This window comes from Pteropus medius, unplaced genomic scaffold, assembly GCF_902729225.1.
Source record: "Pteropus medius unplaced genomic scaffold, Ma_sr-lr_union100, whole genome shotgun sequence".
NCBI lineage: Eukaryota > Metazoa > Chordata > Mammalia > Chiroptera > Pteropodidae > Pteropus > Pteropus medius.
In genome coordinates this window covers 1021109-1037457 of record NW_024349519.1, presented here as the reverse complement: position 1 = coordinate 1037457, position 16349 = coordinate 1021109, and the positions used below count along the sequence as shown (strand labels likewise).

The window sequence follows — 16349 nt, the reverse complement described above, 5'->3', positions numbered from 1 at the left end:
TCTTAATTAATTAACATTGTAACAAAGAATATTTATATGGCTAAGTGTGTATCTCATTTGGCAACAGTTTTTAAGGAACAGTATAAGTAGGATCCTCCCATTCACTTGAAGAGGATTCTTAAGTCCAGGAGACTTCAGGGCAAGAAGAGAAACATTCTTTGGAAGAAAACCAGGTGTTTTTACTATTATAAGTCTTAATGAGCTATACTGAGAAAAATATAAACTAAAAAATTTATGTGCTTTTTAAAAAAAATTATCTTATTAAAAGTATATTGTTGATTATGGAATCATAGAGATATATAGGTTCAGTAATATAAACACTTTCACATTTTAAATTATCAGAATCTTACTTTTGTCATTGAATCTGTAAATTTTGCCTAAAATCCATTCTCTGTTGATCAGTGCTAAATTTTTTGCTCATCTCAAAAATGTGTATTACAAATTATCTCCCTTTGAGTTATAGATTATATAGATTCCCACTTGTATGATTTTAAACCTTATCATTGTTTAATAAGCCTCAAACAAAAAAGAATGTAGAATATGAAAGCAAGTGTACTAAAAAAAGACTTAGGTTCTAATACTGACTCTGCTTATTACTTGTACAAGATACTTCTCATCTATAAAAGGACTCTCTTTTCAAGCAGCATTACTGACTAGGTAACCTGAAAACATTCTTAATATAAAATACCTAGAATACAGAATGAAAAATAGCATACATCATTTTAAATGCATAGCTGAAGACAAGTAAAGAAAATCCTTAGGAGTTAAATAAATAGAGGGAACTAAAAATCAGAGCAGTAAGCCTGAGCTAGGTAACTGATGTGTTATACTACTCTCAATAACAAATGGGCTTTACCACACAGGCCCAAATGCTCAAGGCTTTTCCTAGGTAAGGAATTGGAGCTGAGATGTTATATAAGATTGAAATCCTAAAAATACCTTACCTTCAGGGAAAAGGGTGAACTAGAACAAATCTTCCCACTGACTTATGAACACAGTATTTTTATTGTAATGTTTAGAGGGACATATTTAACAAGCAAAAGGAATTGCAAATAAGTCTTATATTTTATTAAATGTTTTATCATTAGTAATATATTATTAATATTTTATGAATATTGTAGAATAAAGCAAATCAATAAATTAACATTTTTAGGAACTAAAACTTATTTTAAAGGAAAGAGATACATGTTTAAAATCATATAAGAAAAAGCCTTTTAATGTTATATTTGAATTGAAGATGTCAATATGAATGAACTTGTGTTGTAAAAAACAAGATCTCCTACCTCCCTACCCACTGAAAGGGCCCAGAAATAATGACTCCCCAGTAGCAATAAACACATCTAACTCTTAGATATTGGTTTCTAACTACCACTCCCTACCTAAAAGAACCGGAGCTTTTTGGAGAAATAACCAATTTTACATTGCACAGTAAGACAAGAAATGAAAATTATAAGGATTGGAAAGGAAGAAAAAAACTGCTGTTATTTATAGACAATATAATTACCTACATAGAAAAATCAAGAAAGGCTTACATTTATTTTATTAAACTTGCTTTTATCTAGTGAATATTTGTTATGTTTTGCGTGCCTGAAATAGTTTATAATAATTTAAATTATAGTGTTATACAATTATGTGAACTAAAAATGTTTTTTAAAATGCTATACAAAAATTAAGTTGTTATTGGTGATGATTCATTAAACTTTCCACCTTTCTCTACAATATGTTAAAAATGAGAAAACGTTAATGCTAAATTAAGTACTGATACCTAAGGTAAACCACCTTTTCTTAAAATAAAAGTCTAGCACATACCGTCTGTTTCTAGAAATGTCCTGCTTTTCCAAGTTTTGAAATTAATTTTTATGCATTGTTATCACTCATCTATTAATCATTCCCAATGAGATAGTTGTATGTGCTCTCATTGACACTAAGGAGTGATACATAGTGTTAAAAATGAAATGTCACTCTGTGTTATTCTCTGCAATAGGCCTCAGTTGCGAGCTGACCTACTGATGTTAAAATTACTTGACCTTGTCATCTTTTCCAGATAAATGCAGTGCGTGCAATAGTTCCCAATAAGAGCAACAATGAAATCATCCTGGTTTTGCAGCATTTTGATAATTGTGTCGACAAAACAGTACAAGCATTTATGGAAGGTAACCCTAGCTCAGTTTTTTTGTAAGTTTGCATTCATTCAGATAGAAGTTACTTAAGACTTCTATAACATTCATTCAGCAACCTGATGTTTCGTAGATGATATAGCAGACCCCATGATTATATAACATACCATGCCGTTTTTTAAAAGATATTTCTTAAAGATACTTCTTTCAGCCCTAGAAATAATTCATTCATAAACTATAAGATATCTAGAATAAAGGACAAGCTGAGAAAATGTCATCATTTTACTCAAAATGTTCTCTAATGGTAGTTAAGAAATCATGTGGCTAGTGGGATAAGGGATTTGATTGAAACTGAGTTGAATAAGAATTTAAAAAACTCTTAATGACAAAGCAGTAATCCAGTGGCCCAGCAATAGATGGCAAATTCAAGGATTCAACATTGTCTTCTAGGCTCCAATACCATTTAATTTGGTTCTGACAAATGATTCAAATGTATAAGTTTTGAGTTTCCTTATCTAACATATAGAAGAATGGTGGGTTTAGCCTTCAGATTTATAGAATTGAGGAGTATTTTACAAACTTTTTCCACATAACTTGTTTGAGGAAAACTTTGCCTGAAGCTTTTGCATCATTAACAGCTACATCAGATTAGGTCTCCTTATTTCTATTTTTCTGCCAGTATAGAATAAACAGGTCCAAATACTGTAAGATTATTCTTAATCGTCATGCATTTTCTTTATGTTAGTATTTGAGTCTAGGTAGTGTACAGCTCTCTCTAAACAACATACCCAAGTTGGTGTTTAATCTTCTAGAGGAGAGGGAATGGCATACTTGGGCTGAAACCACTCATCTTTGTTGTCAGTCTATGTATAAATAAAAGGATTTTCAAAATAGGCTGCATTAGTTGCTTCTTGGAAGAACTTACTGAGGAAATTAAATGGAGAAGGGGGATCTAAATGGGACAGGTATTCCAAAAGGTAAGCATGATATGATTATCTCATTAGCTCAGAGACTTGAACCTTAACTTTTGCTATGAGTAACTTTAGAAATTCTCCAATAATTACAAAATGCAGGAACATTAATTCCTGCTTGACCATGCATATGGTAGGAGAAAAAAATCTGTAACTGGTTTCTCTTAACAGGTAGTGCCAGTGAAGTACTCAAAGAATGGACAGTAACAGGCAAGAAAAAGGTAAAAATGAATTAAATTTAAAAGCATGATATTGATATTTATGATGTAAAATATTTAGGCTTTTCAGAAATATTTGAAAGAAAAGATTTATATATGCACTTTCAGTTCACCTAGTTAAAAAAGTCTCCTATTACCTTGAAACACAGCTGTATATATAGAATACCACACAATTTCTTCCATGTGATTTAAGGCAGGAAACACAATGATTCTGCCATGGTGCAGCTGCTGAGGGTGTATTAACATTAGGCAGGGATGAAACAGGAGAGTGTCTCGAAGAAAGCAGAGCTCTAGAGAAAGTGATCTAGTCCAGTGGTTTTAACATCATTCATATCATAGATTAGTTAAAATAGTTTAGATTTTTAGTCAGACAACTGTGTTGTAGTCTCTAATATTAATGAACTTCGACTTAAAACCCAAAGAGGGACTTTGCTACTATTTAGCTATGCAGAAGGGTCTGATCCAATTTAGAAGGCCCTTTGGCCTGTGGAGTCAGTCAGAACTGGATTTATATCCTGTTCTCCTACTTAGTGGCTTTGTGACCTTGGAGTATTGTTTAACTTTTGTGTACTTTAGTTTGCTCATCTCTAAAATAGAAAAATAATACTAACAAATACAGGTACCTAACGTCTAACATACTATTTCTCATTTCTTTCTTATCCACTTGAAACCAAAACGCTTTCCTCAGAAGATACTAGGTAGTCTGAAAGTGCTTCCCACAGCTCCGTACTCTAAATCTAGCTCCTTTAGGAAATATTTGAGTATGGCTTTTAATCAGGTATCTCTGTGAAATCTCCTTGGGGTCTTTTCCTATATAAGATTAATCCCGGAGTTGTGGAATGCTTTCTTGATGACTGAATCACTTCGTTAGGAGTTCCGTTTCCAGGCTTGGCCCCAGTGACCCTTCAGGATTTTTTCCAAGGAGAACCTAATACTACTACAGATTCCCCTGAAGCTCTCCATACCTACAGCTTTGAATATTTGCTTAACTTCTTCCCATTGCTTTTACTTAACAAATAGCTCTGTATGCTCTGGAGAGCACCAATTTATTAATTTCTTGGCCCAGAATAATACGTTATTAGTGATATAAGATATGCGTGAAGTTGGAAAAGTGAGACACATAAATTTCTTAAAATTTAGAGAAAGAAAAATGGCTTCCACTTTGATTACCACTTTGTACTCTCACAAGTAATATAGGAGAATGCCTGTTTCTCTATACCATCAACCCTATCAACCCTACAGTGCTATCAAACTTTTTGACCTTTGCTAGTCCAGTAGATAAAAAGTGACATTGTAGTTCAGTGTTTTTTCCCAGATGTTTTTACTATGGTAAAATGCACATAAGTTTTACATCTTAAATATTTTTAAGTGTATAGTTTAGTGGTATTAAATACGTTCATAATATTATGCAACCATCACTACCATCCATCTCCAGAACTTTTTTTAGGGGGGTGGGGGGTACTTTTCATTCTAAGCCGACATCTGGAATAATTTGCCAATAAAGGCTTTCTGTTTTACTTTTATTTTTATTGAGGATAATTGACACACATTATATTAGTACCAGGTGTACAACATAATTATTTGATATTTGTATGTATTATGAAATGATTACCAGAATAAGTCTAATTAACATTTGTCACCATACATGGTTACAAATTTTTTTTCTTGTGATGAGAACATTTAAGACCTGCTATCATAGCACTTTTCAAATATGGATCTCTAGAACTCTTTTCAGCCTATAAAACTGAAACTCTATATTCATTAAAAAGTAACTCCTCATTTCCCACTTCCCCCTGGCCCCTGGCAACCACAATTCCACTTTCTGTTTCTATGATTTTGACTACTCTTAAGTACCTCATATAAGTGGAATTATACAGTATTTGTCTTTTTGTGGCTTACTTCAATTAGTATAACATTCTCAGGATTCCATCCATGTTGTAGTATATTGCAGAATTTCCTTCCTTTTACAGACCTGAATAATATTCCATTGTAGTATACGTCACATTTTACTTATCCACTCATCCACTGATGTATGCTTGGGTTGCTTCCATGTTTTAGCTATTGTGAATAATGCTGCAATAAACATGGTGTACATACTGCTTTCCACAATAGCTGTACTATTTTACATTTTTACCACATTGCACAAGAGTTCCAATTTATCCACATCCTTGCCAGCACTTGTTGTTTTCTGGGGTTTTTTTTTGATAGTGGTCTTTTATTATTTATTTTTTTTAATGCCTACAGCACCTGGTACTCCTAGGTGGTCTCCCATCCAAGTATTAACCAGGCCTGACCTTGCTTAGCTTCCAAGATCAGACGAGATCAGGCACGTTCAGGGTGGGATGGCCGTATATTTTTGACTTGCATTTCCTTAATGATTAGTGATGTTGAGCATGTTTTCATGTGTTTGTTGGCTATTATATATCTTCTTTGGAAAAATGTCTATTCACATCTTTTGTCCATTTTTTAATTGGTGTTTTGTGTTTTTTGTTATTGAGTTTAGAATTCTCTATATATTCTGGACATTAATCCCTTATCAGATATATGATTTGCGCATATTTTCTCCCACTTTATGGATTGCCTTTATACTGTATGGATACAGTGTTTCTTGATGCACAACTTTTTTTTTCCAGTCTGATTTGTCTATTTTTCTTTTGTTACCTATGTCTTTGGTGTTATATGCAAAAAATCATTGCCAAATATAACGTTGCGATGCTTTTGTCCTATATTTTCTTTTAACACTTTTAGTGTTTTCGGTCTTACATTTAGGTCTTTGATTTATTTTGAGTTAAATTTTGTACATAATATTAGGTAAGGGTCTAATTTTATTTCGTATGTGAGTATTCTAGTTTTCCCAGCACCATTTGTTGGAAAGACTGTCCTTTCCCCATTGAATGGTCTTGGCACCTTTGTCAAAAATCATTTGACCATGTAAGTGAGAATTTATTTCTGGGCTCTCTATCCTATTTCATTTGTCTGTATGTCTGTGTTTATGCCAGTACCACACTGTTTTGGTTACTGTAGCTTTGTGCTAAGTTTTGAAATCAGAGAGTGTGAGTCCTCCAGTTTTGTTTCTTTTTTCAAGATTGTTTTGGCCATTCGGGGTCCTTCAAGATTTTCATATGAACTTTAGGATAGGTTTTTCTATTTCTTTAAAAAAAAAAAAAAACGTAATTGAGATTTAGATAGGGATTTCATTGAATCTATGGATTGTTCTGGGTAGCGTTGACATTTAAACAATATACAGCCTTCCAGTCCATGAACATGGAATGTGTTTCTGTTTGTTTATGTCTTCTTTAATTTTTGTCAGCAATGTTTTATAATTTTTATTGTACAGCCTTTTATCTCTTTGGTTAATTTAATTCCTAAGTATTTTATTCTTTTTGATGCTGTTATAAATGGAATTGTTTTTTGTAATTTTCCTTTCAGATTATTTGTTCATGTATAGAAATGTTGCTGATTTTTGTGTATCGACTTTATATCCTGCTACTTTATTGAGTTTATTTGTTTTAACACTTTTTTTGTAGAATCTTTAGATTTTTCTGCATATAAGATCATATCATCTGCAGAGATAATTGTACTTTTTCCTTTCCAATTTAGATACCTTTTCTTTTTTCTTTTTTTTTTTTTTTTTTTTTTTTTTTGCCTAATTGCCTTGGCTAGAACTTTCAGAGATACGTTGAATAGAAGTGGCAAAGGGTAGATCCTTGCCCTGTTCCTGATCTTTGAGGAAAAGCTTTCAGTCTTCACCATTGTTCACTGCGGGTTTTTCATATATGGTTTTTATTATGTTGAGGTAGTTTCTTTCTGTTCACAGTGTTTTGAATGTTTTTATGTGAAAGTGTTGAAGTTTGTCACTTTTTTTTTTTTTGCATCAACCGATATGATCATGTGGTTTCTTTTTTTCCCTTCATTCTGTTATTGTGGTACATTGATTTCCTATGCTGAGCTATTCTGGCATTTTAGGAATGAATCCCACTTGGTTATTGTATGTAGTTCTTTTAATACGCTGTTAAATTCGGTTTGGTAGTATCTTGTTGAGGATTTTTACATCAGTCTTAGTAAGAATATTGGTCTGTAGGTTTCTCATAGTGTCTTTGTCCGGCTTAGGTATCAGGGGAATGCAGCCTCATAGAATGAGTTAGGATAGGAAGTGTTCTCTCCTCTTTAATTTCTTAAAAAAGTTTGAGGAGAATTGGTATTCGTTCTTCTGTAAATGTGTGGTAGAATTCTCCAGTGAAGCCATGGGGTCCAGGACTTTTCTTTGTTGGCAGATTTTTGATAACTGATTCAATCTCCTTAAGAGTTAGAGGTCTATTCAGATTTTCTATTCAAAATTTAGTATTGGTAGGTTTTATGTTTCTAGGAATTTGTCCATTTCATCAAGGTTATCCATGTTTTTGGCATATTGTTGTTTATGATACTGTCTTACGAGCCTTTTCATTTCCGTAGAATCGGCAGTAATATCCTCACTTTTATTTATGATTTTAGTAATTTGAGTCTTCTTTTTTTTGTAGTCCACTTAGGTAAAAATTTGTCAATTTTGTTGATCTTTTCGAAGAACCAGCTTTTGGTTTCATTGATTTTCTCTATTGCTTTTCTGTTCTCTATTTTATTTATCTCTGCTGTAATCATTATTATTTCCTTCCTTCTAGCTATGGGTTTTGTTTGTTCTTGTTTTTCTGGTTCCTTAAGTTGAAAAATTAGATTGTTAATTTGAGATCATTCTGGTTTTTTAATGTAAGCATTTATAGCTATAAATTTCCCTCTTAGGACCGCTTTCACTGCATCCCATAAGTTTTGGTTATGTTGTATAGATGGTACCTAATTTATGATGGTTTGACTTAATGATTTTTTAACATTGCAATGGTATGAAAGCGATAGCATTCAATAGAAACCAGACTTCGAATTTTGATCTTTTCCCAAGCTAGCGGTATGTGGTATGATGGTCTCTCCTGATACTGGGCAGCTGCAACTCCCAGTCAAGCATGTGATCATGAGGGTAAACAACCAATAAATACAGTGTGTTCATTGTGATAGATGATTTTGCCCAGCTATAGGCTAATGCGAGTGTCCTTAGCACATTTAAGGGTAGGCTGGGTGGGGAGACAGAGTCCTGATGCTTCCTCCTCTTCCATCTTCCCAGAATTCTCTGCAATACAATTTTAATTTGTCTCTTTTTAAACTGAGGTTGCATTTCATTCTATATGTTTATATCCTATACCATTTTTTATATTGTTATTGTTTGTTTGGTTTTTTTGTTACAGCTCTCTATATATTTAGCTCATATGTAAGTTTTTTTCATATTTTTTCACATTTTGTAATTTATCTTTTGATTTTGCTATGGTGGGTTTTGCCATGCATAATTTTTTTACATTCATGTGTTTGGGTTTATTCAAAGTATTTTACATAGTTATTTTAGTCAGTAGTTCAACATATACAAAAATGTGCTTAATTTCTGGAAGAGCATATGAGAAATTGGTAACACTGGTTGCCTTTGGGTAGCTAGAGTTACCTCTTTCGGGGTGGAGGGGGATCTTCTGTTTCTTTGCTTTTTTCCAAATCTTTAACAACCATTAGAACAAGAAGAAGAAAAGCAAACCAAAACCTGCAGCAGAAGCAAGTAACAGTATTCCAGATTCTAGTAAATCAGTTTCTATTCAAGAGGAGCAATCTGCGCCTTCTTCAGAGAAAGGTGGTATTAATGGTTACCATGTCAACGGTGCCATCAATGATACTGAGTCTGTGGATTCACTCAGTGAAGGTATGGAGACACTTTCAATAGATGCCAGAGAATTGGAGGATCCTGAGTCTACCACACCAGATATGCTGGACAGAACAGGTGAAGTTATTAACAGGTCTTTGAAAAGTTGCATTCTATTGAAAAATACAAGGGCTTCCTGGTTGAGAAAGCAGTCGATTAAATCTAATTAGTCTCTTTTTAGTTTTTGTTACCTTTCATGTGAAAGAGTCATATTTTGTAATTATCAAAGGCCTAGAAAAGTATAATTCTTGTTCCATTATCATTTTTAATTTTAGTCTAAAACAGTCTTATGGAAATCTTCTAATAGTCCCTTAGTACTTAGAGTCTTAGGTGACCTTAAGATTTTTTTTAATTGCACACTTATTAAGGAAAATTATAAAGAATTGATGTTAATATTATTATTCTAAGATCCAACACAATGAGAAATATATAATAACTGTAATCCCATGGCTTTCCTAAGAAGTAGACTATTGATTTTTGTAGTCTTACATTTGTTTTCTAATAAAGAGTTAAAGTTAGTGTTAGTTGTAAATTCAAATATTTTATACATTGTTTTTGTCTTAGTGACCATTTTGATGAGTGCTGGGAAGATGTTGGGAATATCGCTTTTAAAATAATTTTTTAAATTGTTTGTTAATCTAGCTCCCCTTGCTCTGTTGCTGCTGGCTTTATAAATGTAATACCAATTTAAGAATTATGCTATACTTTCAGATGTTCTTTTATTGATTAGTTTGCACACACAAAAAGACAGAGAAAAATATAGTACCTGCAGTGACCTCAAACAAACCAAATATAGTTGTTGGCTTCCACTTTTTTTCAAAGCTAGCTCTCCTCTCATTTTTTCTTTGCCCTTTCTATTCTCTAAAGCTTTTAAACTCTTTATTCACTAGGACAGCGTAAAACTTCTTTCTTCAACATAACTTATAGAAGCTATCGGAAGTTGGTGATGTTGACTCTTCACTTCCTGTATAGAGATGGGTTAACACAGCCTCTTTCTCTTCTTCATTCAAGATGCTGCCTAGGGTTGAGCCAGATGCGACTGATAGCCTTGTCCAAATGATTAGGCTCATTTGATTTTGTTCAGCCATTTAAGAGGCATTTGAAGTTTTACTTAGAACATTTTTACCTTTTTTTCTTTGTGTACACTTAAGACTGCTTGATTGATACCCCTAGATTTTTGCTAAAACACTCTCCTGTTTCTTTGGCAGGATCCATGCTGGAAAATGATTTTGAGTCTAAGTCTTTGACTGTGCACTCTACTCAGAAATCTCAACAAAATAGGAATGCTACCAAATCTCTTTCAAGACCACAGTTTTCCAATCTGGCCACGGAAGATGTTCCACTCTCCTCCACCAACAAAAAGCTAGGTAAATCAGAGATATACCTTTCAGAGAAAACAAAAAATCTTTTTTCTAGGCTGAAGAGGGCAAATTATCTCTTTGTTTCCATAGGTAAAGTCTGAGAAGATCAGCAGGTAATCTCTTTCTGTTTTTTAGGCAGTGACTACCCAGCTTTTCCCTGATTCTGTGTACACAGTTGGAGTCTGATAGTAGCTCTTGTAACAGTCTTATTATAATATCGGGGATTCTTTTTGTGAATGAATGTCATACTCTACTGCTAGGATGACTTTTATGCTACCATTAATCTTTTATCAGCTTTACTACAACATTTTTGTGCTGTTTCCTTCATTTTTATCTTCTGGTTGACTCAACAGTAAAAAGCTCTACCGTCTCTGACATGACATTTGAAAGAAATACTTTCATTTCTTTTTACAACGTCATACTCTTACTGAAATCTGTCAGACTAGCTTTAAACAAGATAAATTTTCTTTTAAGTACTTAGCATCTACTTATGGTAGCTCTGCTTTTTTTTTTAGTTAACTATAATAGTCATTTAAATAATCAGTCAATAATTAGACAGAGATAATAGCCCTTTTGAGTGTCATACATCTATGCACGGTAGTCCACTTCACTAAACAAATGAAGCATAGAAACGTAAAAGACACTTGTAACCTGTAGCTCTTTATTGAATTATTTATTCCTCATGAGCTCAATTTAATTAGTGAAGCTCTTCTTTTTCATCTTTCTAACATAACCCCCAGCTTGGTGCAGAAAAGCAAGTCTGAGAATACTCCTGGCCTGGGTGAGCTCTGGAGATCATTCCACCTGCTCCTTTCCAGTGGCTCTCTTCCATGTCTTGGGTGGTTTCCTCACACTGATGCATTCAGAACCCTCTGAGATCTCTGTACAACTTTCTCATCTTTGTGTAGCTCTTTCTTCTCCAGTACTCTGCCCTGAGAATTCTAACCTTGGCTTCCCTGAATTCTCAATGCTGTCCCTCAATTCAGGGAGATTTCCAGGCTCAGTTTAGGATATCTCCTCCTTGCATTGCAGCCTGGAAACTTTTGAGGCAGTAAGTTAATGCAACCATAGGCCTCAATTCCTTTGTGTCTGTTTTCTCAGTGGAAAAAGTACTGCCTATTGTCCATTGTCTGAAAACCATTGTTTCAGGTTGTGTGTGCGTGTGTGTGTGTGTGTGTGTGAGAGAGAGAGAGAGAGAGAGAGAAGACAGAAGGGTAAATCCAATTCCTGTTACTCCATCTTGGCCAGGATACTTATTATTTTTTTAAGTCTATGAAAACATAAGTTTTTTGTTGAGGAGGGTGGCCATTTGAGAAACATTCTTATTCCATACATTTGTTGCTTTACATGCTAATGTGTCAGATCCATCTTTGATGTTACCTATACTTTTTTATTTATTCATTATCTGGGGTTTTTTCTAAGGTTCCAATATTGAAAAATCTGTGAAGGACCTCCAGCGCTGCACAGTCTCTCTTGCACGATATCGAGTTGTAGTTAAAGAAGAGATGGATGCTTCCATTAAGAAAATGAAACAAGCTTTTGCTGAATTGCAGAGCTGGTAAGTTAAGTTGCATTTGATAAAAGCACAAAAATGGTCATTTATAAAGATGATTAGCTATTCATGAAGTTTTTAATTCTTGACTCCTAACTACTCTACACAGAGGGGAGAGACTTAAAATTCCTATGACAGGGGAGAAAAAAAAATGGTGTAGATGATAGAGGCTCTGTTCATCCCCCTGGCAACCAAATCAAAGTTGTAAGAGACACAAGGAGCAGAAGCAAAGAAAAATCACCTGGGTTCTAGATGAACAAGCCATACAACTAGGGAGAAATCCAAGAAAGCACTCCGCAACGGCAGAAGGTAGTACCGGGCGATCTGGTCCTGAGCGGCTGAGTGAGATGGAGGCTGCGGCAGGGGCAGAAGCTTCTTAAAGGGGCTGCATCCGTGACGGGATTTTCACGGGGACACACCTGCTTGCTCTAAGCAACAGTGCGGAGTAGGCTGTGCACAAGGGGCACGAGGGACTTACAGGGAGACATTGTCGGAGTGAGGGTCGAGGGGAGATTCACTCCGTACTGGCAGTATCCATTGTTCCCTATTGAGCCCTCCCCCATCCCAGTGCATGGAAACAGCGGCACCATACTGTCAAGTTATCAAACTGGATAACAGAGGTCCCTCCACCCAGAAGAGTCCCTGAAACCCCGCCTCCCCCAACCTGGGCCACACCCATGTATATCCTCAGCACTCAGGTGCACCTTGCTGAGCAGCACCTAGATTCACACTGGAGGCAGCTGGCCTCAGTTTCTGGTGTGGCCTTTTTAGGCCACTATAAGCACAGCATCTGTGGATTGCTTGCTGAATCTTGTGGCCCTGGAGGGGTAGAGACTTGGACTAAATTTGGCCTTCAGCCGAACCCCTCAGGACTGTGCCATTGGACACCTACTTCACAATTCCACACTAATAAGACCGGGAGACTTAGGAGCTTTGCTTAGTACATAGGAACAGACACAGAGGGGCAGCCAAAATGGGAAGACAAAGAAGCAGAAACCATATGACAGAACAGAACAGAGATCCAGATATAATGGAGTCAAGTAATCTAACAGAGAGTTCAAAACACAGGTTATAAAGATGCTCAATGAACTTTTGGGAAAAGTAGAGAACTCAAACAAAGATAAAAATAGAGATGGAGATTATAAGAGGGAACCAGTCTAAAATGAACACATTATCTGAGATGAGAAGTATATTAAATTGAATAAACAAAGGAATAAACAAAGTCTAAAATGAACACATTATCTGAGATGAGAAGTATATTAAATTGAATAAACAAAGGAATAAACAAAGTGAATAAAGAAGAGGATCACATGCCCTGACTTGCCACTCAAACAGAATGACAAGAAAAAAGAGGCCAAGACTATAAAGATGATTTAAGGAGGATATGGGACACTATTAAGACTCCAAATATTCGTCTGATTGGTGTAAGTGAAGAAAATCAAGATTTGAACAGCTGTCTGAAGAAATAATAATGGAAAACTTACCTAATTTGGTGAAGGAAATGGACATAAAACCCCAGGGAGCTCAGAGGATTCCAAAAATCAGAGATCCTACACCAAGACACATCATAATTAAAATGCGAAAAGTTAAATACAAAGAAAGAATATTAAAAGCAGCAAGAGAAAAACAAATAATTACATATAAGAGAACACCCATGTGATTGGCAGCTGATTTCTCAAGAGAGACAATGCGAGACAAGGGCTTGGCAAAAAATATTCGAAAGAATTAAGACCCAGGATATACAACCAAGAATAATTTATCCAGCAAAGCTATCATTTAGAGTTGAAGGACAGATAAGAGCTTCCCAGACAAAATAAACTAGAGGAATTTATCACCACCAAGACAGAATTACAGGAATTGTTGGAGGGACTTCTTTAAGAAGAAAAAAACATGTATCAAAAACAGGAATAAAGAATGGTAACAACTACATTCCTATCAATAAGTACCTTAAATGGAAAAGAATTAAGTGCTCCAGCTGAGGGATGGAGTGGCTAAAATGATAAGAAAACAAGACCCCTACATATGAAAAGGAAGAGAATGGAAAAAGATATTGCTGTGATGAACCTAGAAGGTATTTAAGTCAGACAGAGAAAGATAAACACTATGTGATTTCACTTATATGCGGAATTTAAGGAATAAAAAGAACAAACTAATCAAAAACAGACTCAAATATAGTGGACAGTTTGGTGACAGACAGAGGGGAGGGAGGTTTGGGGGGCTGGGAGAATGAAGTGAAGAGTTAAATACAAATTAGTAGCTGACGGATAGTCGCAGGGATGGGGAGCACAGCGTAGAGAATGCAATTAGCATTAATACATTGGCTAGGTGGAGGGTAAAGGGAGGGAGGGAGTAATTGAGGAGATCATTTTACTAACTATATAGATGTCTAACCAATGTACTGTATACTTGAAACTAATTAAAATTTAAATAAAGAAATTTTTTTTAAAAGGGGGAAAAATCCTATGACAGGTATAGCTTTGTGCTTTGTTCTATTTCTTTTGGTCATAGTGTGAGAATGACTAGGACAGACAACTGATAATGCTTTAGAAATGGGCCTGGGGTTAATATTGTTTGGAAAGGGACAAATAATTATAGAGTAGATCATGCATCCTTACTTTAGAGTCTGTCTTTTAACCAGGAATCTGTAACCAATAACATGATATTTTTGAACAAAATTATAAAGTAGAAAAAAAATCTATTTTTGTTTTCCTACTTTCAGCCTTCCTAAGGTACCCCACCCTAATGGTCTCTTCTGTGCTCTATTATCAGTTGTCGATTTGGTTTTTTTGTGTGTGTTTTTCAAACTGTTTTTTCATTTTGTGTTTTCAAAGAAATTTGTGTCTTAAAATATATTAGTATGTGTTCTTTGGGGGAAATATGGTTTGGTAGTTAAAGAGTTTTGAAAATACTTTTTAAAAATTCTACTACTTCTTAGTGCCTTTAAAATGTTAATGTGCATTGTGAATTTGTAAGAGGGAGCTATATTATGCTGTTTCTCAAATGTATTTGATTATAGAATCTTTTGGAGGGAAAAATATAGTCTTAATGTTTTCTAGAATACCAAAGCTGTTTTAACTATTAGATATTAGGTGTTAACTGATATTTAAACCATAATTCATTTTGAGGGGGGAGTATTTGCATTTTATTAGGGACTTTTTTGGAGAAGACTTAGGGAACAAAGTAAAATGATGGGAAGACAAGTAGCTATGTTGATGTTTTGTTACATAGGACTGTCCACTCTGCTTATTTATAAGACTTGCCTAGATCTGAAAATTGAGAGGAAGTGTTCATCAATAGAGAGAACATATATTACTCTTCCTCTCAACCATCTGTTTTCTTGTCTGTTAGTGGACTGCTCCCTTGGGTCATATTTAGACCCAAGTGTTCACAAACTTGGTCTAGTTACTTTATGCCACAGCGGACAAGAGATAGAGGGCATATAGCTAGATTCAGTCTTCTGTTCTCTGGAATTGAAGAGGGAGCGAATTAACAAAGATGTAGAACAAAGCCTCCTAAAAGTTGCTGACCTCCATGTTTATCATTTGCAGAGTGTACAATGGTCCATTAAATCATTATAACCAAGAAGCACTTTTAAGAAAGGTAATTCATCTACTAGTCTACCCATGTTTTGTTCTGAATCCTGAGTTTCTCCCTTCTGGTTTTATAGCTTAATGTCATATCTTTTGTTTTTCTTACAAACATTTTTGCTCTAGCTAGATTACTCATTGTCTCAAAACTTGATGTGCATATTTCCTCTTCCATGTACTAGTTAGTGTCATTTTCCCAGTCTAATATGCTCTCCTATATCTTTGTACTTATCCAAATCCAACTAATTCTCTCAAACTTATGTTAAATTAAATTCTGACTTCTGGAAATTTTTCTAGGTAACTGATTGCTCCTCTTTCTGCACCTCTGGGAGAAAGCAATATGGCCTTTGCCCGGGATTATGATCATATCAGATATCGTTGGCTCATTTGGAAAATAATAAAGAGCTCAGTAGGTCATCACAACTTTGCCTTGATAAGCCTCTTGTTTCTGTGATTGTTTAGCTTACTTGTTACTTAGCCACAGGATCTGATTCCATTCAGAACCAACCTGAATCAGGAAACACAGTTCCGGGAGAGAGAGTTTTAAGTTCCTGTTGACTTGGAACCCAGCCAGGGGAAGCCTCCTTCAGTAAATGACAAATGAAATGGTTTCCTGACTGGGAAGTTGTATTTACGATTGATTAGCAGGCACAGCAACCAGGTCAATTTAACTTGAAGAAAGAGATTACCTGCGCTTTTCTGCTCATATAAAACCCTTCTCTTTGGCTGATTGGGTTTTTAAACTACCTTATTTCAGTGTCCCTTGTAGTTGTTACTTC

General features: G+C 34.9%; 1 protein-coding gene and 1 pseudogene across 2 annotated transcripts in view; one reads left to right on the top strand and one right to left on the bottom strand.

Moving 5' to 3' along the window:
- Positions 1–16349, top strand: part of SPATS2 (spermatogenesis associated serine rich 2) — a 91153-nt gene that overhangs the window by 57612 nt on the left and 17192 nt on the right. For both annotated transcript variants that reach the window (XM_039882111.1, XM_039882113.1), the window contains 5 exons: positions 2045–2153; positions 3260–3309; positions 8887–9148; positions 10279–10437; positions 11854–11989. In XM_039882111.1, the coding sequence (XP_039738045.1) occupies positions 2045–2153; positions 3260–3309; positions 8887–9148; positions 10279–10437; positions 11854–11989 (716 nt within the window). The remainder of the gene's footprint in view (positions 1–2044; positions 2154–3259; positions 3310–8886; positions 9149–10278; positions 10438–11853; positions 11990–16349) is intronic.
- Positions 5542–5660, bottom strand: LOC120618689 (uncharacterized; annotated as a pseudogene).